The sequence below is a fragment of the Mustelus asterias genome, chromosome 22 (assembly GCF_964213995.1).
Source record: "Mustelus asterias chromosome 22, sMusAst1.hap1.1, whole genome shotgun sequence".
NCBI lineage: Eukaryota > Metazoa > Chordata > Chondrichthyes > Carcharhiniformes > Triakidae > Mustelus > Mustelus asterias.
The window spans coordinates 30,672,818-30,696,724 of NC_135822.1; the positions used below are offsets into that span (position 1 = coordinate 30,672,818).

At 47.1% G+C, this 23,907-nt stretch overlaps 1 protein-coding gene across 2 annotated transcripts in view; it reads right to left on the minus strand.

The window, feature by feature from the left end:
- Positions 1 to 4,972: 4,972 nt before the first annotated feature.
- The window catches only part of c22h1orf50 (chromosome 22 C1orf50 homolog), a 30,549-nt gene continuing 11,614 nt past the window's right edge, over positions 4,973 to 23,907 (minus strand). Inside the window, exons 3-5 of one of the 2 annotated variants that reach the window (XM_078239077.1) lie at positions 14,220 to 14,306; positions 9,784 to 9,915; positions 4,973 to 8,188 (exon numbers count right to left, since the gene is read on the minus strand). In XM_078239077.1, the coding sequence (XP_078095203.1) occupies positions 7,895 to 8,188; positions 9,784 to 9,915; positions 14,220 to 14,306 (513 nt within the window). In that variant the 3' untranslated portion in view covers positions 4,973 to 7,894. The remainder of the gene's footprint in view (positions 8,189 to 9,783; positions 9,916 to 14,219; positions 14,307 to 23,907) is intronic. The other variant, XM_078239078.1, reaches the window with a different exon arrangement.

The window sequence follows — 23,907 nt, forward strand, 5'->3', positions numbered from 1 at the left end:
GTTGGGGTGGACTGGACTTGTGTGTCGGCCTTTCTTAGTAAGAGTGACAGCTTTCCTTCCTGAAAGGACCCAATCTGTCACTTTCAGGGTTGATTTTTACCTTTAGCTTTTCTTTTAACTTTCTAGATTTTTTTATAACTAACTTCATCCCACAATGGCAGTTTGAGAATATGAACTCATTTTCTCTCGACGATTATACTTAACCACTTCCAGTTTCCCCATCCCCTCTTCCTGCCACTGCTACCTCTCACCTCCCCACATCTTGGCTACAGGATGGAGGGGGGCGGGGCAGGGCGGAAGCTGTGCAGTTCTATGAGCAGAAGTCTAAAGAGGAAGCCTTTTGCTCATTCAAATGGTGTCTGCTACACACTCCTTTCCCAGGTCATGACTCCATCGCTCTCTCTGGCAACTGTCCCTGAGATTGAACCAGACGAATATTGTACTTTGGTGTAATATCTGTCTCCGAGGTGGTATTCCAGCCACCCATTTGACACCATCACCGAGACCGCATCTTTCCACTTGCGTAACATTGCCCAAGTCCCACCTCTGCCTCGGCTCAGCCGCTGCTGAAACCTTCATCTGTACCCTTGTCACCTCTGGGCTTGACTATTCCACTGCACTCCTGGCTGGCCTCCCACCTTCTGCCCTCTCTATATTGGAGGTCATCCAAAGCTCTGCTGCCATGTCCTAACCTGCACCGAGTCCTGTTCACCCCTGTGTTCCCTCCATGGTCTCACCCCTCCCTATCTCTGTAGACATAGAAGCATAGAATCCCTACAGTGCAGAAGGAAGCCATTTGGCCCATTGAGTCTGCACCAACCACAATCCCACCCAGGCCCTATTCCCATAACTCCACATATTTCCTCTGCTAATCCCCTGACACTAGGGTCAATTTAGCATAGCCAATCAACCTAACCCTTACATCTTTGGACTGTGGGAGGAAACCGGAGGAAACCCGCGCAGACATGGGGAGAAGTGCAAACTCCACACAGACAGTGACCCAAGGCTGGAATTGAACCCAGGTCTCTGATGCTGTGAGGCAGCAGTGCGAGACACTATGCCACCGTGCCGCCCCATCTCGAGCCCCACAACCCTCCGAGATAATCCGTGTTCCTCTAACTCTGGCCTCTTGAACCTCCCCATTTTTTAGTTGCTCCACCAATGGTGGGATTCGAACCCGGGTCCCCTGAGCATTACCCTGCGTCTCTGGATGACTACACCACTGCCTCCCCACTGTGGCCCCTGTTTCAGGCAGCTCTGGGTTCTGTTTGACACAGTTGAGTTTCCCAATCCTGTATCTTCTCCATCACCGAGACCGCTGACTTCCACCTCTGTAATACTGCCCGTCACTGCCACTGCCTCAGCCCATCCTCTGTCATCCCTAGAGTCAATTACTGCACCACTGTCTTGATTAATGTAACATTTTCCACCCTTGATAAAGTTAAGCTAATATAAAACTCTGGATGTTAATGTGCATAATGCCCATTTGTGTTATTCTTTCACAGGACCTGGGTGTTGCTGCCTAGGTTAGCCTTTTAATTGCCCATTCCTAAATGTCCTTGAGAAGCAGGTGGTGAACTGCCTTCTTGAACAGTCACAGTCTGTGTGGTGTCGGTCCACCCGCAGTACTATGTGGCCTCGCAATCTAATAAAGGCTCGATTTTAAAAATGTAATGTTTAAACTAGAAAGACTGCAGAAAAGATTTATAGAAGAATCATAGGAACCCTACAGTGCAGAAAGAGGCCATTTGGCCCATCGAGTCTGCACCGACCACAATCCCACTCAGGCCCTACCCCCACGTCCCTACATATTTACCCGCTAATCCCTCTAACCTACGCATCTCAGGACACTAAGGGGCAATTTTTAGTATGGCCAATCAACCTAACCCGCACATCTTTGGACTGTGGGAGGAAACCAGAGCACCCAGAGGAAACCCACACAGAGAATGTGCAAACTCCACACAGACGGTGACCCAAATCAGGCATCAAACCTGGGTCCCTGGCACTGTGAGGCAGCAGTGCTAACCACTGTGCCACCATGACCTTACCCCCCTCTATCATACAATCAGAAGTGGAGATGTTTGCTGATGATTACATGGTGTTCAGTGCCATTCAGATCCTGAATCAGGTTGTAACCATATGCAGCAAGACCTGGACAACATTCAGGTTTAGGCAGAGGAGTAGCAAGTGGCATTCGCATCACATAAGTGCCAGCCACCACCAAATAAACAAACCCAATGACCATCTTCAGCAGGTGGGAATTTAACATTGCCCTTGAGATTCAATGGCATTCCCATCGCTGAAGGCCCCACAACATACTGGGGGTTACCATTGAACAGAAATGTAACTGGGCCAGCTGTATAAGCGCTGTGCCTACAAGGGCAGATCAGAAGCTGGGAATTCAGTCACTTCCTGAGTCCACCATTTACAAGGCAAGTCAGGATTGTGCTGGAATACTCTCCCCTTGCCTAGACGATTGAAACTACAACAACACTCAAGAAACCCGACAACATCCAGTACAAAGCTGCCCACTTGATTGACATCTCATCCACCCAACTTCAAGCATTCACTCTCTCCATCACCGGCGCACAGTGGCAGTAGTGTGTACCATCTACAAGCAATAAGTTCCTTCAACAGTATCTTCCATACCCACAACCTCTACCGACTAGAAGAACAAGAGAACACTGCCACCTACAAATTCTCCTCCACTTATACATCATCCTGATTTGGAACTATGTTGCATTCCTTCACTGTTGCTGGGACAAAATCCAGAAATACCCACCTTACCAGCACTGCGGGTATAGCGACACCACAGGAACTGCGGTGGTTCAAGGCAGCTCACCACCACTTTCTCAAGGACAATTAGGGATGGGTAATAAACGTTGGCCAAGCCAATGATGTCCACATCCATTAAAGGATGAAGATGAATGGTGAACAAATGAAATAGGTACAGAGATAGTAAGTGCATTGGTAGTAATCTTCCAAGATTTCTTAAATTCTGGAAAAGTTCCAGAGGATTGGAAATCTGTCAATGTAGCACCCTTATTCAAAAAGGGAGACAAAAAAAAGGGAACTGTGGGGGAGTTAGTTTAACAACTGTCATTGGGAAAATGTTCAGAGTCCATAACAAAGGATGTAATAGCAGAGTATTTAGAAATATATAATATAATTAACCAGAGTCAGCATGGCTTCAAGAAAGCAAAATCATCCCTGACAAATTTATTAGAATTCTTTCAGCTGGTAATGAGCAGGATAGATAAAGGGGAACCACTAGATGTAATATACTTAGATTTCCAAAAAGCATGCAATAAGGTACTGCACAAAAGGCTGCTTAATAAGATCCCATGATGTTGGGGTGGTATATTAGCGTGGATAGAGGATTGGCTAACTAATAGAAGACAGAGAGTTGGGATAAGAGGGGCATTTTCATGATGGCAACCTATAACTAATGGAATGCCACAGCGATCAGTCCTGGGGCCATAATTATTTACAATATATACTAATGACTTGAATGAGGGAAGTGAATGTACATTGCTAAGTTTGCAGATGACATTAAAATAGATGGGAAGACAAGTGGTGAGAATGACACAAAGAGACCACAGAGGGATATAGACAGGTTAAGTGAGTGGGTAAAAACTTAGCAGATGGGATATAATGTAGGAAAATGTGAAGTGATGCACTTTGGTAGGAAGAATAAAGGAGCTGAATATTATTTAAATGGGGAAAGACTGCAGAAAGCTGCAGCACAGAGGGATTTGGGGGTCCTTGTACATAAAACACAAAAAGCTGGCATGCAAGTTCAGCAGGTAATAGAGAAGGCAGATGGAATATTAGCGTTTATTTCAAAGGGAATAGAGTATAAAAATAGGGAAATCTTGCTAAGGCTATGCAAGACACTAGTTAGACCACACCTGGAATACTGGGAACAGTTTTGGCCCCTTATCTAAGAAAAGATATACTAGCATTGGAGGCAGTCCACTAGGTTGATCCCGAGTATGGAGAGATTTTCTTATGAGGAGAGGTTAAGTAGGTTCCGTCTACTCATTGGAGTTTAGAAGAATGAGAAGCAACCTTATGGAGACATATAGGATCCTCAGGGGGCTTGACAGGGTAGATGTTGAGAGGTTGTTTTCCCTTGTGGGAGAATCGAGGACCAGAGGGCAGAATCTCAGTGTAAGGGGTAGCCCATTTACAACAGAGATGAGGAGGAATTTCTTCTCTGAGTGTATTAAATCTGTGAAATTTTTTACCGCAGGGAGCTGTAGAGGCTGGGTCTTTAAGTATGTTCAAGGCTGGGAGAGACAGATTTTTAATCAATAAAGGAATCAAGGGTTATGGGAATAAGGTGGGAAAGTGGAGTTGAAGATTAGTCATGATCTCATTGAATGGTGGAGCAAATTTGATGAGCTGATTGGCCTACTTCTGCTCCTATGTCTTGTGGTCTAAGGAGCAGGTAATTTAGCCCCTCATGCCTGTTCCACCAATGAGATAGTAAAACAGGGTTGGTTTGTTGGTTCAGCAATGAGATACCCTATCGGATGGGGAAATGCTTAAAACAGCTATGGACACATGGTTAACAAGGCAGAAACACATCATTCTGGACAGTCAAGGGCAATTAGGGATGGGCAATAAATGCTGGCCTAGCCAGCGACACTTATATTCCATGAATAAATAAGAATGAAGAGTATCAGGCCAGAATGGATATAGAATAAAGCTTCTTCTGCTCTGTCTGGGAGGGATGTGTTCCTGATTGTCATTTTAGTGGTGAATTGGGGCTGATTCTGTGCCAATGTTCATTTGGGCTGGTTTGAAACGACACAAACTCTTTTTACATCGCACCTAACTCTGACCCTTCTTATAAGAAGTTGCCAAGTTGCAGCTGCAAAGCTGTTGTTGATGATTTCATTCTCTCACCACTTTCAACTGGAACTGGCTTTTAACAGAGAATCCTCCCTCTTTCGTTACTGCTTTTCAACAATCACGTTTATTATGAGGATTTCAGTCGAATAAACTGATGGCTGTATGAAAGATGAATCACACTCCATACAATATAAAGCACTCGGATTATAGCATTGTGCCCCTTCAGATCTGGGAGAGAGTGGAAGAACATTGGCCTGAACAACCTGGCTGCAGATTTTTCACACATTTATGGGGGTAATTAGGCTACCAAGAGTCGAAGTGTGTTCTCTGCACAGAATTTAAGGAGCAATCTGTTCTTGGGAAATCTCATGTTCCTATTGGAGAATCCCTGCAGTGCAGAAAGAGGCCATTCTTGCCATTGAGTCTGCACCGGCTCCCCGACAGACCATCTTGCCCTGTCCCCGTAACCCCATGTATTTACACTGTTAATTCCCCCTAAACCTACACTAACCTCAAGATTAGGGCGGATAGGTTTTTGTTAGGTAAAATTGTTAAGGGTTGAAGAACTAAAGAAGATATATGGAGTTAAGATATGGATCATGGACAGTCTTAATGATTGGCGGAACAGGCTCAAGTGGCTGAATGGCCTTTTCCTGTGTCCCGATGAAGGGATGAATTAAGGACATCACGCAGCATTAGAAGTCATTGGATTCAGCCAGTGTTTCCCAAACTGTGGGTCGTGACCCCTGGTGAGGTATCAAGATGAGATATTGGGGTCCCGAGCTCCAAGGCAGCAATGGCTGCCGTAGAGCTGAGGCTGATTTCTGACAACTATAGAACCCCTTTAAGTTGTTGCATATTTGTCATTGGTGGTGATGGGTTTGGCCTGATGGACTTCTCTCTGAGGCCTGAATGCTGTTGCACAAAAAAATATGTTCCTGACTTTGTTTGGAGAACCACTATCTTTTCATCAGCTCCCCCTGTGCTGAGCTCCTGTTCCCCCAATCATCACCGCACACCGCTTCACCCCAACCCTCGGTCAAGAAGTAAAGCCACTTCCCCCTGCACCTCCCCCCCCCCCCCCCACCCCCCCCCCCCCCCCCCCCCCCGCCATATCATACCTCTCATATCCCACAAACCTTTACTTTCTTGGCTGAGGCATTAAGGAGTTTAACCCAGACAAATGCAATGTGACGCATTTTGGAGGATCAAATTTAGGTGTGAATTATATTGTAAATGGCAGAACCCTTAGGAACATTAAAACACAGAATAAAGTTTATTTATTAGTCACAAGTAGGCTTACATTTGACACTGCAATGAAGTTACTGTGAAAATCCCCTAATTGCCACACTCTGGTGCCTGTTCAGGTGCACTGAGGGAGAATTTAGCATGGCCAATGCACCTAACCAGCACACCTTTTGGACTGTGGGAGGAAACCGGAGCACTCAGAGGAAACCACGCGGACACGGGGAGACCGTGCAAACTCTGCACAGTCACCCAAGCTGGGAATTGAACCCAGGTCCCTGGCGCTGTGAGGCAGCAGTGCGAACCATTGTGCCATCGTGCTGCTGAGGCGATCTGGGCGTACAGGTTCACAGTTCCCTAAAAGTGGCAATCCAGGTGGCCAAGGTGATTAAGAAGGCGTATGGCATGCTTTCCTTCATTGGCCGCGGCATTGAGTACAAGAATTGGCAGATCATGTAAAACCTTGGTTAGGCCGCATTTGGAATATTGTGTGCAGTTCTGGTCACCACACTACCAGAAGGGTGTGAAATCTTTGGAGAGAGTCCAAAGAAGGTTCACCAGCATGTTGCCTGGTCTCGAGGGCGTCGGCTATGAGGAGAGGTTGAATAAATTAGGATTGTTTTCACTGGAAAGACCAAGATTGAGGAGAGACCTGATAGAGGTCTACAAAATAATGAGAGGCATAGACAAGGTGGATAGTCAGAGGCTTTTTCCTAGGGTGGAAGTGTCAATTACAAGGGGGCACAGGTTCAAGGTGAGAGAGGGAACGTTTAAGGGAGATGTTCAGGGGTGGGTGCCTGGAATGCGCTGCCAGAGGAGGTGGTGGAAGCAGGCATATTAGCAACATTTAAGAGGCATTTAAAAGGGTACATGAATAGGGAGGGAATAGAGGAATACAGTACGAGAAAGGGTTTTTTTTGTAGTTTAGTTAGGGGATTGTGATCAGCACAGAATTGGAGGGCCTGTTTCTGTGCTGTACTTTCCTTTGTTCTAAAGTGGGGTCAACTGGGAAGAAGTTTGGGAACCACGGTGCTTGGTGGGTTGGTGCTGATACATGAGAGGTTGAAGAATCTAGAAGACCAGGCACACGGTCTCAGAATAAAGGGCTGATCTCACCGAGAACTGAGGTGAGGGGAAATTTCTTCAAGCAAAGGGTTGTGAATCTTTGGAATACCCCAGAGAGTCATTGACAATCATACGCTGCATATATTTAAGGCTGAGATAAGATAGATTTTTGGCATCAGAGAGGATCAAGCGATGTGGGGAGTGGACGGGAACATGCAGTTGAGGCCATAATTGTACTGAATGGTGGAGCAGGCTCGATGGGCCCTTGATCTACTCCTGTCCCTATGTTCTTATTAAATAAATCTAGTTACAATGGTGACATCCTTCAAATAAGCAAATCGTAACCCAGTCACCATTCAAAGATAAATGCAATATAACTCAAGGATTACTTTGTCTAGGTGTCGGAGACTCCCAGATGATTGTAAATGTGAAAGTTGATTAGCAACAAGTGGGAAGGAGAAATCTTCCCTCTTTAACCTTGTGCTTGCTATTTTTGGTGTTAGCGGACAAATGCACATTGTGCTTTTTTTGCTACTGCCTATTTTATGCAAGTGTGGCCCCATCGAAAATAAGTAGAAAACTGTCTACCATTCGCAGTCAACAAAAGGAAAGTGGCCTGAGTACATCAAAGTGTTTGTCTTCGGCAAACTCACACAATCATGTGTCCCAAACGAGAGAGGGGGAAACCACAAACTGCAAAAGATCACGGGCAGGAAGTAAACTTTTAAATTGACCCTGTGTGGCCATTGGGAAACTCCGTGTCTTCTGAAGTTGAAGCCTCCTTTTCAGGACTCATGGAATGTTCCAGACTGTTCTTCCTGGCAGGTAATATCATGGGGTCGAGCCCTCGAAAGTTGGGCCCTGTGCTCTGTGGCAGTGTCTGCTGTTGGGTCAGAAATTTGTCAATGAGGTTGATTTCTGAATCTCGTTTCTCTATCTCCTGGTACGGGGTCCATGACATGTCATGTTGCAGCTTGTACGCACCGAGGAATTCATGCGGGCAGCTCTGCCCCCACTCCTAATGTGAAGAGTGAAATATAACAGACTTAATACAAAAAAAAGAAAGATTTAAATACATAGCAACTTTCACAACCTTAGATCACCCCAAAGCACTGGGAAGGCAGTAGTTTTGAAGTGTGGTTATTGTGGTAATGAACAGAAATGTGAACCAATTTACATCAGAAAAGCTCCACAAACAGCAATATGCCAATGACCAAACGATCTGTTCTGAAGTCACATGGATTCGAAACATTAACTCTTGTTTCTCTCTCCACAGACGTGTTGAGTCTTTCCAGCATTTTCAGTTTTTGTATCTGTTTATGTCATGTTGGTTGAGGGATAAACATTGGCCATGACACCAAGGCCTGAACCCGTTGACTCCAAGAGGCCTGTTGCTACGAGTGTTCATCGACAGCAAGCAGGACTTTCGTACTCACTTGGAAGGAAGTCTCGCCTTGGGAGAGATGACAGCCAATCAGATTGGCCGACTGCGTCCAGGCCCTCCTGGCATAGCGCAGCAGTGGCCGGAAGAGGCACTACAACACTGTGCCTGTGTCCGGGGCATGGCGGCCAGGTGTGTGGTAAGGGTTCCAGGGAAGGGAACACCTGGGGGATTGTCAGGGGGCAATTGGGTTGTCAGGAGGTAGAGATAGGGAGGTCCGGTGGTATCCAATCCTTGAGGAGATGGCATTGATGGGGGTACCCACCCCACCACCATCCTTCCTGAAAGATTGAGGATTCAACATTTTTCAGTTGTCCACCCTGATTTATCCGGTGCCTCGGAGCCTAAAAACTGAGGCTGGAAGGGAAAAGGCTCATAATAGGGCAAAGGGCGAGCTTCACATCTGAGACCCTGCTCGCCCCAACATATAATCACGGGATGAGTGGGATCCCGGAGGGAATCCTGTCCATGCAATTTTACGTTCTTGCCCCAAAACCAGCCAGGAAGGAGCATAAAATTCAGGCCCAAGGATAGTTCCTGTTCTTCAAATGTTACCCTGAGAGCTTTTATGTTCACCTGAGGGAGCAGACGGGGCTTCGATTTAATATCTCATTTGAAAGGTGGCACTTTGAATGCTTTCAATCCTGGACTGAGGTGGCAGTTCACCATTCCAGAGAATGGGAACTGAATCCATAGTCTTCTCACAGGAATGCTACAGACAGAGCCATAGCCAAGATCCTGCCTAGCCTGCGTGGTCAAGTGAACAAGACCACATTCCTGATCTTTCCCAAACTACACCGCACTGCAGCTGCAATTAATCGGGATCTCCTTTCAACTTAGAATCCCTACAGTGCAGAAGGGGGCCATTTGGCCCATCGATTCTGTACCGACCACAATCCCATCCAGGCCCTATTCCCATAACTCAAACCCCACACATTTACCCAGCTAATTCCCCCTGATACTAGGGGCAATTTAGCATGGCCAATCCACCTAACCCGCACATCTTTGGAGTGTGGGAGAAAACCGGAGCACCCGGAGGAAACCCACGCAGACACGGGAAGAACGTGCATATTCCACACAGACAGTGACCTGAGGCCAGAATTGAACCCGGGTACTTGGCGTGGTGAGGCAGCAACTTACTGAGGACTTGGAAATGTTGAAATCTTACCGACCTTTGGGGAAAGGATGGAGAAGTATTGCTGCCCAGTCTCCCGTCTGTACATGAAATAGACAGTGCCTGGCTTCTTCACAACATTGCAGGCTACATGATGGAGATCCGCATCTCTCTTAGCCTCTTCCAGGACCTGAACACAACGTGTGGAGAAATTACACAGGATCAGATAATGAAGGGGCAGTAATATGCAGAACAATGGCACCAACAATAGGGGACAAGCGTCCCCTTACCCGGGACGCCTACCACTTACCTGGCCACCATGTCCCGACACTTAGTCCCAGGCACAGTGGGGAAACTAGGGGCAAAGTTATTTTCATTTTAAGAGTGAGGGTGGGATTTTCCAGTTGTGCTTACCCCAGGACTGGAAAATACCACCTGAGATCTACGGACCTTTGCATGGTCCTGTCCCGCCTGCTACAATTCCCGTGGTGGGCGGGACGGGAAAATTTAACCCTTAACGTCAATGAAACTGACATTTGCAGCCAAATACCAGTTTCCCGCCGCTAACACCTGTTGTTGTGAACCAAAGGGAATGGTCGGTACCGGGCTTTCAGTCAGGTCGGCTTCTCCTTGGGATTTCCAACACCTGTCCCGGAAAAGTTACAGGCTTAAAAACCTCTGCTGACCACTTCCCATTGGGCGAACCTCCGCTCGTTCAATAAGGCAGCTCATACTCCACAAAGCCCACAGGGAAATCTATTGATGATCCCTCGTGGTCTCTGTGGCATTCATGACAGAGATAAAGAAGGCAATCCGGCTAATTCAATCATTCATCGTTCAGCATTGAACGGGCATCAGTTCTTATCCATTTCTCCTTCAGCATGTTTGTTGCAGAGGAGACCTGGCCCCTCTCCTCCCCTAAATCTGATAGTCACCTTCGACAGTGGGTTCTTTCCCTGGCAGGACACACCCTCATGCACGCTGGGAAAACAGAGCAACAGGCCGGTGGGATTGGATGTCCTTTTACTGGGGAAGCGGGCCAAGAAATTAAGCAAAGTGTCGGGAAATAGAACAAAAAGAACAAAGAAAAATACAGCACAGGAACAGACCCTTCGGCCCGCCAAGCCCGTGCTGATCATGATGCCCTAACTAAACTAAACTAACTCGGTCCGTATCCCTCTATTCCCTCCCTATTTATGAATAAGAGATGCCTCTTAAATGTTGCTAATGTGCCTGCTTCCACCACCTCCTCTGGCAGCGCGTTCCAGGTGCCCACCACTCTCTGTGTGAAAAACTCACCCCGCACATCTCCCTTAAACTTTCCCCCTTAATGTTCAGTCGACTTCACCTTTTGCTCCTTTCGGCAGGTGAGCACTGGCTTTCTCGTGGCAGAGTTTTACAGAGTCACACATGGCATGGGTGGCACATCAGACTGCCAATTCCCATTGCCCCCTGAGAACTCTCAGTGCCGGTGGGGTGGGGGGGCGGGATCTGATGGTCAGTGTCCATGGGGTATCACTCACATGAGGTGCGGACAGCCATGAAAGTTGATTTTTTTTAACGATACAAAGTACTCCTTTTGCATTAAGAAGTGATCCTGGAGCATAGCGCCACATAATGCACCCCATCTGATTTTCCATTGTGGAACCTTGCCCTGTGGGAGCTTGATACTGACTTTTACCACGTAACAGAAAGTAGCGGCAAGTTTTACATTAAGTCCCACAAAAATCAATAATAAATACGTATTCTGAATTGCACAATAATTACTTATACACCCATTCTGTTTTGGATATCCAATTTGATCACATAGATATGGGCAGATAAGTGGCAGAAGGAATTTAACCCTGAAAAAGTGTGAGATGCTACACTTTGGAAGGAGTAATTTGACAAGGAAGTATTCAATGAATGGCATGACACTATGAGGTTCTGTGGAACAAAGGGACCTTGGCGTGTTTGTCCACAGATCTCTGAAGGCAGAAGGGCATGTTAGTGGGGTGGTGAAAAAGGCATTTGGGACACTTGCCTTTATCAATTGAGGCATAGATTAAAAAAGCAGGAAGTCATGTTGGAGTGATGTAGAACTTTGGTGAGGCCACAGCTAGAGTACTGTGTGCAGTTCAGGTCGCCACATTATAGGAAGGACGTGATCGCACTGGAGAGGGTGCAGAGGAGATTCACCAGGATGCTGCCTGGGATGGAACATTTTAAGTTATGAAGAGAGACTGGATAGGCTTGAGTTGTTTTTGTTGGAGCAGAGAAGACTGAGGGGCGACCTGATCGTGGTGTTCAAGATTATGAGGGGGCAGAGTGGATAAGGAGCAGCTGTTCCCCTTAGTTGAAGGGTCAGCCATGAGGGGACACAAGTTCAAGGTGAGGGGCAAGAGGTTTAGGGGGGATGTGAGGAAAAACCTTTTTACCCAGAGGGTGGTGACGGTCTGGAATGCGCTGCCTGGGAGGGCGGTGGAGGCGGGTTGCCTCACATCCTTTAAAAAGTACCTGGATGAGCACTTGGCACGTCATCACATTCAAGGCTATGAGCCAAGTGCTGGTAAATGGGATTAGGTGGGAAGTCGGATGTTTCTCATGTGTCAGTGCTGACTTGATGGGCTGAAGAGCCTCTTCTGCACTGTATGATTCTATGATTCTAACAGGGTCGAGAATCCCTGCTGTAGATTCTCAATATCGCCATAGTAGTAGAGGAAATATTTGTTTGATGTGTACTGACATTACGCCATTTTAGCACACATAAAGAAAGTAGTTTGAGTCAGTCTTTGGTCGTGTGCTGCTGACACAGCAAGCCTGATATTCCACGACTGTAACACAGAAACCAACAGTTCCTTCAGCAACTAAAGACCAACAGCAACACTCAACACAGCTAGACCTTCACGGGTACCTCTGGGGACAGAGCAACAGCTTGCATCTATTTAATGCCTTCAATGCAATTAAATGTCCCAAGACACTTTACAGCATTGCAAAGCAGGCAAACATTGAGACAAACATAGAAACATCGAAGCTAGGAGTAGGTCATTTGGCCCTTCGAGCCTGCTCCACCACTCAATATTATCATAGCTGATCCTCTATTTCAACACCATACTCCAGTACTCGCCCCATAACTGTTGACAAAATGTGCGGGTTAGGTTGATTTGCCATGCTAAATTGCCCCTTAGTCCCCTAGCTAAGGGGACTGGCAGAGCAAATACGTAGGGTTAAGGGGATAGGGCCTGGGGAGGACTGTTGACAGTGCAGACTCGATGGACTGAATGGCCTCCTTCTGCATTGTAGGGATTCTATGATACCTTTAGATTATAGAAGTCCATGTTTCCTTCATAAATATATTCAGTGACTTGGCCTTCACAGTTTTCTGTGGTAGAGAATTCCACAGGTTCGCCACCCTCTGAGTGAAGAAATTTCTCCTCGTCTCCATCCTAAATGACCTACCCCGTATCCTGAGACTGTGACCTCTTGTTCTTGACCCCTTAGCCAGAGGAAACATCATCCTTGCATCTGGTCTGTCCAGCCCTGTCAGAATTTTGTATGTTTCAATTAGATCCCCCCTATTCTTCTAAATTCCAGTGAATACAGGCCCAGTTGACTCAATCTCTCCTCATACGACAATCCTGCCATCCCAGGAATCCGTTTGGTGAACTTTGGCTCCCTCTGTGACAAGTATATGCTAAATTGACCCTAGTGTCAGGGGGATTAGCAGGGTAAATATGTGGGGTTATAGGAATCGGGCCTGGGTGGGATTGGGGTTGGTGCAGACTGGATGGGCTGAATGGCCTCCTTCTGCACTGTAGGGATTCTATGATTTTATTCTATCCTTTCTTTGGTAAGGAGACTAAACCTGCACATAATATTCCAGGTGTGGTCTCACCAAGGCCCTGCACAGATGCAATAAGTAAGCTGCAAGGTAGGAGACATTAGGACAGGTGATCACAAGGGATAGGTTTAACATGGAGTCTGAAGGCAGGAGAGAGATGGAGAGGTGAAGAGGTTTGGGGAATAAATTTAAGCGTTTAGGGCCTAGATAACTGAAGGCACCATGGCCAATCATGGAAAAACACCAGAGACAAACATAACTGATGCCATTAGCGAGCCTGGAGGTTAAAATACCATCATTTTATTCTGGTTGCCGGCAGTCTTGAGAGCTGGTCCCACCCTGTCCCCAAGGCCTAGCCATTGCTGAGCCTGAGTGCAATAAAACACACTGGCACTGGGAAGAGGAACAACCAGAAAATTAAAATTACCGCCGTGATCCCTGCAATCCAGTTCCATCTTTAAAGAAAGTGAAACTGGAATGCCGGAAGACATCAAATCAGAATTGTTTGACGATTTGCCCCGCAGCTTCATTTGGGGCATCCGTCAGCCAGAGCCAGGCTCACTGAGAACTCAGGGAAGCAGGCCAGCCCTCCAGTGTGGGGTTGAGGACCTGAAGCAGTGGGAGGATGGCAGAAAGAGAAGGACGGTGATACAGAAGTGGAAGACACCTCTTACCTTTCTCGCTTTCTCCTGGAGGTATTGCATCTGCTCAGCAATCCCAGTTAGTCTATTACAGGCATTGGCACGAACAAAGTCATCTGCCTGAGGAAATACAAGTGCTCAAACTTAGTACAACAAGGTTCTCAAATAGGCTCGACAATAAGACTTGTCCAACACTGATCTTTTTTATTCAGTTTTACGGGATGTGGCTGTTGCTAACAGGGCCAGCATTTATTATCCGTCCCTAACAGCCCTCAATTTCAGAGGGCATTTGAGAGTCACCCACATTGCTGTGGCTCTGGAGGCATATGTAGGCCAGACCGGGTAAGGACAACAGATTTTCTTCCCTAAAGGACATTAGAGAACTGGATGGGCTTTTAAGACAATCAACAATGGTTTCATGGTCATCAATTGACTTTTAATTCCAGATTGTTATTGAATTTAAATGTCACCATCTGCCATGGTGGGATTCAAACCTGGGTCCCCAGAGCATTAACTGTGGGTCTCTGGATTGCTAGTCCAGTGATAATTCCACTGTGCCACTGCCTCCCCAGATCTGCTAGTCTTATCCCGTGTTAGCAATCCCACTGCCTGGAATTCATCCTTCTCTTTTCTCATCACCGTACAAGCAGGAACAGCAGGAGGCCATTCAGCCCCTCTAACCTGTACCAATTTAACTTAACTTCATCTGTCTGCCTTGGTTCAGTTACCCTGAATACTTTACCTTGACAAAAATCCATTAATCGTGGAGTTGAAATTCTCACTGAACCTCAACAGTCTCTTGGGGAGAATTCTGGATTCCCACAGCCCTTTAGTGTGAAGATGTACTTCTCAACATCACGTCTCTATGATCTTAATTGCTCCAGCTTGTGATATGGAACACTTGCCAAGCACCGGAGGTACCCAATAGGGGCGGCACGGAGGGACAGTGGTTAGCATTGCTGCCTCGCAGTGCCAGGGACCCGGGCTTGATTCCGGCCTTGGGTGACTGTATGTGTGGAGTTTGCACATTCTCCCCGTGTCTGCATGGGTTTCCTCCAGGTGCTCCGGTTTCCTCCCACAGTCCAAAGATGTATAGGTCAGGTGGATTGGCCATCCCAAATTGCCCCTTAGTGTTCCAAGATATATAGGTTTGAGGGATTAGCTGGGTAAATAGGCAGGGTTACAGGGTAAGCCAGGATATGGGTCGATGGAGATTCGGTGGACCAAATAGCTTCCTTCTGCACTGTCGGGATTCTATGATTCTCTGATTTCCTTCTGAATCAGGCGCTACTGGGGTTTATGGTAAACACAAATTTGGCATTTACAAAATATAGGGGCAACTCCCCCTGCTGAGACAGTGGGCAAATGGCGATGTGCAGTTAAGTGACCTGAATCAGGGCATAATATGGACTGTTACAATTAGCCTCCATGTTCACGGGCCATGGGACAGGGTGTGGTGAAGAAAAATATAATTGGCTGATCAGTCCTGATCGAAAGCTTGCTGGAATGTACATGCCTGCACGACAGGATCTAACTGGGCCAGGCTGCGATATCTCGTAGCTTGCCAACCCTCTCAATGCAGGTTCACACATGACAAGTAGGTACAGTGCCAGAGAACAGCCTGCAGTTTTAAAGTTTATTTATTGGTGTCGCAAGTAGGCTCACTGCAATGACACTGCAATGAAGTTACTGTCAAAATCCCCGAGTAGTCACACTCCGGCGCCTGTTCGGGTACACTGAGGGAGAATTTAGAACGGCCCATGCACCTAACCAGCATGTCTTTCGGATTGTAGGAGGAAACCAGAGCACCCGGAGGAAACCCACACAGACACGGGGAGAACGTGCAGACTCCACACAGACAGTGACCCGAGCCAGGAATTGGACCCGGCTCCCTGGCGCCATGAGGCAGCAGTGCTAATCACTGTGCTTAGAAAACATTAAACTGGACTCAAAACATTAACTCTTGTTTCTCTCTTCACAGATGCTGCCAGACCAGCTGAGTCTTTCCAGAACTTTCTGTTTTTATTTCAGCTGCATGCTTGCTCTGGCGAGAGTGGGTTCATCACTGGAAGGGGGAGGGAGATTTTGAAAAGTTTTTCTTTTCTATCTTAAACTCTTTGCAACCACAGACCAGTGAAGTCAAAACCTGACTGGAAAGCACCCAAAATACTAACAGGACCTACGCTGAAGGCTCAAACTGCTTGGCACAAAGCAGGAAGAGGTAAAGTACAATCGAAATATCGAGATCAATTCAGAAACAGAGAAAGGAGATATGATCAGGCCTAACGGATAGGCTGGAAGGAATTTGATGTTGCTGTCGATGTGGGTTCAATTTCATTTTAAAAGGGAATTAAATCTGCGTTTGAAAACCAGACGTAAATATAGAAGGAAGTTGTGAGTGGAGGAGTTAGCTCTGGGGCGGAGCCAGGCACAAGAGACTGTGGTGGGATACGGTAGTGTAGTGGTTATGTTACTGGTCCAGAAATCCAGTGGTTGACTTACAGATCCAGAGAACCCAGGTTTATGTCCCGTGGCAGTTTGAGACTTCACATTAAGTTTACAAGGGAAAAAAAATCCATTAATCCAAAGCTGATATCAATAGCCTGATGTTATGAGATTGCTAAAAAGCTAAACTGCAGGTTTTCAGGAAGGAAACTTGTCTGCTTAACTCTCTCTCTCTCAATCTTTTTGCACCCAGACAGTGCATAGGTCAGACTTTTTTGTCTGTTGCTATTGCTAGTTATTCCTGGAACAGGTTGCTAGTTTGTCGCCAAGGACTTATAGCTTGAGGGGGCGCCACTCCACATCAAGCATAGCCACAATCAGACACACAGCCAAACTAAGGGGAAGTTTAACCTGACCTAACCGCCTAACTTGTACGTATTTGTGACTGTGGGAGGAAGTCGGAACACCCGGAGGAAACCCAAGCAGACACGGGGAGAATGTGCAGTCTCTGCGCAGACAGTGGCCCCAGCCAGGAATCGAATCCAGGTCCCAGGCGAGTGCTAACCACTATGCTATCCTGCCACCCAACTTGCTTAACTAGCTAACCTATGCATGGTGCCAATCCCATATGGATATGTGTCCTGTGCAGTAGCTTCTAGCAAGCCACTCAGTTGTATCAGCGAAGTTTGAGTTTATTTATTAGTGTCACAAGTAGGCTTACATTAACACTGCGGTGAAGTTACTGTGAAAATCTCCTAGTCACCACACTCCGGTGTCTGTTCGGGTACACTGAGGGAGAATTTAGCATGGCCAATACACCTAACCAGCACGTCTTTCGGACTGTGGGAGGAAACCGGAGCACCCGGAGGAAACCCACGCAGACACGAGGAGAATGTGCAGTCTCCGCACAGAGAGCGACCCAACCTGGGAATCGAACCCGGGTCCCTGGTGCTGTGAGGCAGCAGTGCTAACCACTGTGCAACCGTGCCGCCCCTAAGTCAATCAACACTTTGATCCACCTCTATAGTGTAGTGGTCATCCCTATCAATCAGACGGTTGTGGGTTCAAGCTCTACTATAATTCTTGAATTACAGCACGGTGGCACAATGGTTAGCACTGCTGCCTCACAGCACCAGGGACCCGGGTTCAATTCCGGCCTTGGATCACTGTCTGTGTGGAGTTTGCACATTCTCCCCGTGTCTGCGTGAGTTTCCTCCGGGTGCTCTGGATTCCTCCCACAGTCCAAAGATGTGCGGGTTAGGTTGATTGGCCATGCTAAATTGCCCCTTAGTGTCCCAAGATGTGTAGGTTAGGTGGGATTAGCCATGGTAAATGCGCAGGGTTACAGGGATAGGGCGGAGAGGAGGGCGTCGGTGCAGGCTTGATGGGCCAAATGGCCTCCCTCTACACTGTGGTTATTCTATAGTTGAATGTATGATTTAGATTGACGCTTTTTGGCAGCATTGAGGGAGTGCTACAGTGTCAGAGGTGCTGTCTTCAAGATGAGATGTTAAACCAATACCCTGGGCGGGATTTTACGGCCTCGCTCGAGTGAGACCAGAAACTCCAGCCCAAAGTCAACGAACATTTCTGTTTTCCGCCCCTCGCCCGCTCTGATTCCGTGGCCGGTGGGGCGGTAGAATTCCGGCACCTGTCTGCCCTTTCTGGTTCTTGCTAAAGCTGAAGGCAGATCAGGGTTCGTTGAAGAGCATGAAGTCTTCCCAGTTTTCTGGTCAAGAAGCCTTGTTAACCAATCGCTCCTACTTTCTGATGGTGACTACATTTCAGAAGTAATTTGCTGTAAATTGCCTGAATTCCTGAAAGCCGTGTTGTAAATGGAAGCTTCTCGTTCTCTGATTGGTTATGGGACATTGGCGGCGTCCAAATTGGCTGGAGTATTCGTCTGTTCGATCTTCACTGTACACGATACACTTTGGGGATGTTCTGCACACGCAACAAAGGAAGTTCGTGTTGCTTCCTTTCTCTGTGTGATCAAACCTGACTCGCATGATCGCAAAGTGAGAAAATGAGGTTTCACTTCTGTGTAATGAGTGGTTTCAGTCCCAGCGCCTGACTGACTGGGCAGACAAACAGCCTCTCGAGACTCGATAGGAAATGCACTGCGGCTTGGAACAAACCACAGAAAGCTGAGCGGGTACGGTGGTGTTATTTTTCAAACGCAAACAGGTGGCAGGCGTGGCTCAGTGAGGAGCACCCTACTCTGGCAAAATCTAGGCTGGTAGGGTGCCAGTGCAATAGGGGTGCTGCACTGGTGGGAGCGACGGGTGGGATTTTCCAGCCAACCCCCCTCCCCCCCCCCCCCGGCACCCCCCCCCCCCCCCCCCCCCACCCCCCTGCGGTGTGTTTTCTGGTGGCAGAGGCAGCTTGCCATTGGCAGGGCCTTCCACCAAAGTTCACGGCACTATGCATGGCTCACCCATCCCATTGCCGGAGAATCTGCCGTGTTGGGCGGTGGGCCTTCGGCAGGGCCGGAAGATTCCGCCATTCAGGCAGGGCCATTAAATCTCACTCGATGTCTTTTGGATGTGGCATTAAACCAATCTGGCCTCTAAGGTAGGCATAAAAAGACCCCCATCATTATTTCTGATGAGCAAGCAAGTTTCCTGGGTGTCCGGTGGCACAGCAGTTAGCACTGCTGCCTCACAGCGCCAGGGACCCAGGTTCAATTCCAACCTTGGGTCACTGTCTGCGTGGAGTTTGCACATTCTCCCCGTGTCTGCATGGGTTTCCTCCGGGTGCTCCGGTTTCCTCCTTCAGTGTGTGAGTTAGGTGGATTGGCCATTCTAAATTGCCTCTTAGTGTCAGGGGAACTAGCTAGGGTAAATGCGTGGTGTTGTGGGAATAGGGCCTGGGTGGGAATGTGGTTGGTGCAGACTCGATGGGTCGAATGGCCTCCTTCTGCACTGTAGGATTCTATGTTTCCCTAACTCCTCAGAGATTGGAGTCCCTTCACCAGATTCCCTTTATTTACAAACTTATCTCCACTCCTAAGAGTGCTTCAGGTACAAAGTCAGAATCCGGAGTGTCAGTAGCCCTGACGCTCCTCAATATATACACAGGTGAGGCTCCCTAATTGGGCAGGCAATCATTACCTCAATTAGGGAGCTCATACTCCAAGAGGCCAACTTCCTGGGCCTCGTGGAGGTCACTGCACCCAGCCAATATTTGCCCCTCAGCCCACATCAGTAGAACAGTTTCTCAGGTCACTTATCTCACTGCTGTTGTGGGAGCTTGCTCTGTGCAAATTGGTTGCTGCGTTTCCTACATTACAATAGTGGCCGTGCTGCAGAAGTACTTAATTGGCTTTGAAGCAACTTGGATGTCCAGAGGTTGTGAAAGGTGCTATATAAATGCAGGTCCTTTTTTTTTCTTACAGCCGGAGGAATCACATCAACTTTATAGTTGGCTGATTTAACAGGGCATTATGTCGATATTCAGAGGCACAATCTATAACACGATAATATCTCCATTATAACTCTACTACACATTCACTGGCCTGAATCTGCTGCCACCACGTTAAATTTCACATACACATCCTGCGCATGTATTAGTATTGTGATTACAAGCCTATTTTTTATTAACTAATCAGGAATGCGATTAGTCTCAATGAGATTCCCCACTAGCCTTTGACTAATATGTCATAGAGTCACAGAGATATACAGCATGGGAATATAGGCCCTTCAGCCCAACTTGTCCATGCCGACCAGGTTTCCTAAACTGAACTAGTCCCATTTGCCTGCGTTTGGCCCGTATCCCTCTAAACCTTTCAGATTAGGATGAGGAAAGAGGGCAGTGATGTGGCTGATTGCAATCTGACAGGGGGAATTACTTGGTCCGCAAGTTAGGATTTACATAAGGGGTTAGTTGAAGGAATTACAATGTATTGAATGTGTTTTTATCAGTTAGTTTTTTTTAATAGTCAACAGACACATCATTTTATTTTATGTCAGCATGCGTCCTGAGGTTTGCCCATGGTGGATACTAGGTGAGCTGGCATGGAGTGGGTAAGGGCAATGTGTGGTAGATAGGGTGCATTGGTTGGTATGAGTTGACATTGAGGCTATAAAGTGCGGTGGGGATGAGTGGGGAGCAGGGATTAGTGTAGGGATAGGGAGGGGGCATGGGATTGCCAAGGTTGGCATGAATGAGGTATGGGGAGTGTCCATTTGTGTGGGGGCAGATGAGGAGGAGGGGGATGAAGGGATTTTGTTTTTGTTTTAAGGACGTTTTAAAAATATCTTCAATAAAGTCCCACCCAGAGCATTGAAGGCTTCCACCCAGTCCACCCCCACACCCAGCAACCTCCATACTGGCACCAGGAGTGGAAGGCCTGACTTCCAATCCGGCCTGCATCCCCCACTCTGGGACAAAAATTCCAACTTCTCACCCTCTTTTTCCCAGGTCCTGGGAAATGTCCCGTTCCTGTACTTCCATCCCTGGCCCCAGTTTGTCACACTGAAGCAAGGCCTGGGTTCAGGTTCACCTTGAGCTTTGTGAATCATTATATTTACTTCAAATGCTAGGTGGCACTGTTGCTTTTCCCACATCCCTTTTCCCATTCCAAGTGGAATTTCAGATTTTATTTATTAAATTCACTTTTGAATTTCTCAACCTCCTGCTGCTGCCACAGACGTTAGGTTTCTTTCCCATCTCGCTATCTGGAGCTGTAGAGCCTTTGGTTTCTACCCTTCCGATGCATCCTCTATCCCGGGCCTACCACTGCAGGCTTCCCTCCCCAGCTCTGCACCTCAGCTATCTGTTCCACTCCATCCCAAACTCATTCAGTTTACCTTAATGCTCTGATTTTGGCATTCCCAGTACATGTGAACACACCAGAAAGGAGCAGAATTAAGCCATTCGGCCCCCACGAGCCTGCTCCGTCCTTCAATGAGATCATGGCTGATCTGTTTGAGTTCCACGTTCCCATCTAACCCCGATAACCTTTGCTTCCCTTGCCTAACAAGAATCTATCTACCTTTGCCTTAATAATACTCAGCAACCCTCCCTCCACTGCCTTCTGAGACAGAGAGTTCCAAAGTCACATAACTGAGAGAAAATATTTCTCCTCATCTCTGTCCTAAAAGGGTGACACCTAATTTTAAAATATTGTCCCTTAGTTCTGGACTCACCCACAAGAGGAAATATCCTTTTCATGTCCACCGTGTCAAGATCTTACATACTTCAATCAAGTCACAACTTGCTCTTCTAAACTCCAGTGGAAACAAACTCAAGCTCTCTAACTTAAACTGATAAAATAACCCACTCATTCCAGGTATCAATCTAGTAAACCTCCTCAGAACCATCTCCAATGCATTTACATCCTTCCTTAAATAAGGAGATCAAAACTGCATGAGTAAGGGATTTTCACAGTAACTTCACTTAGAGGGATATGGGCCGACTTGTGACACTAATAAATAAACTTTAAATTTTATTCGGGATGCCGTCTCACCAATGTCCTGTATAACGGCAGTATGATGTGGAGATGCCGGCGTTGGACTGGGGTAAACACAGTAAGAAGTTTAACAACACCAGGTTAAAGTCCAACAGGTTTATTTGGTAGCAAAAGCCACACAAGCTTTCGGAGCTCCAAGCCCCTTCTTCAGGTGAGAAGAACTTCAGGTCGTCGTTGGCCTCTGGTATAGTACCAGAAGATTGGAGGTTAGCGAATGTTGTCCCATTGTTTAAGAAGGGGAACAGAGACTTCCCCGGGAATTATAGACCGGTGAGTCTCACTTCTGTTGTCGGCAAGATGTTGGAAAAAATTATAAGGGATAGGATTTATAGTTATTTGGAGAGTAATGAATTGATAGGTGATAGTCAGCATGGTTTTGTGGCAGGTAGGTCGTGCCTTACTAACCTTATTGAGTTTTTTGAGAAAGTGACCAAGGAGGTGGATGGGGGCAAGGCAGTGGACGTGGTATATATGGATTTTAGTAAGGCGTTTGATAAGGTTCACCATGGTAGGCTTCTGCAGAAAATGCAGATGTATGGGATTGGGGGTGATCTAGGAAATTGGATCAGGAATTGGCTAGCGGATAGGAAACAGAGGGTGGTGGTTGATAGTAAATATTCATCATGGAGTGCGGTTACAAGTGGTGTACCTCAGGGATCTGTTTTGGGGCCACTGCTGTTTGTAATATTTATTAATGATCTGGATGAGGGTATAGTTGGGTGGATTAGCAAATTTGCTGATGACACCAAAGTCGGTGGTGTGGTAGACAGTGAGGAAGGGTGTCGTAGTCTGCAGGAAGACTTAGACAGGTTGCAAAGTTGGGCCGAGAGGTGGCGGATGGAGTTTAATGCGGAGAAGTGTGAGGTAATTCACTTTGGTAGGAATAACAGATGTGTTGAGTATAGGGCTAACGGGAGGACTTTGAATAGTGTGGAGGAGCAGAGGGATCTAGGTGTATGTGTGCATAGATCCCTGAAAGTTGGGAATCAAGTAGATAAGGTTGTTAAGAAGGCATATGGTGTCTTGGCGTTTATTGGTAGGGGGATTGAATTTAGGAGTCGTAGCGTTATGTTGCAACTGTACACAACTCTGGTGCGGCCGCACTTGGAGTACTGTGTGCAGTTCTGGTCCCCACATTACAGGAAGGATGTGGAGGCTTTGGAGAGGGTGCAGAGGAGGTTTACCAGGATGTTGCCTGGTATGGAGGGGAGATCCTATGAGGAGAGGCTGAGGGATTTGGGATTGTTTTCGCTGGAAAGGCGGCGGCTAAGAGGGGATCTTATTGAAACATATAAGATGATTAGAGGTTTAGATAGGGTGGATAGTGATAGCCTTTTTCCTCTGATGGAGAAATCCAGCACGAGGGGGCATGGCTTTAAATTGAGGGGGGGTAGTTATAGAACCGATGTCAGGGGTAGGTTCTTTACCCAGAGGGTGGTGAGGGATTGGAATGCCCTGCCAGCATCAGTTGTAAATGCGCCTAGTTTGGGGGCGTTTAAGAGATCCGTAGATAGGTTCATGGACGAAAAGAAATTGGTTTAGGTTGGAGGGTCACAGTTTTTTTTTTTAACTGGTCGGTGCAACATCGTGGGCCGAAGGGCCTGTTCTGCGCTGTAATGTTCTATGTTCTATGTTCTAAGAACCTTCTTCACCTGAAGAAGGGGCTTGGAGCTCCGAAAGCTTGTGTGGCTTTTGCTACCAAATAAACCTGTTGGACTTTAACCTGGTGTTGTTCAACTTCTAACGGCAGTATAACATACTTACTTTTATGTTAAATTCCTCTCATAATAAAGGATAGAATTC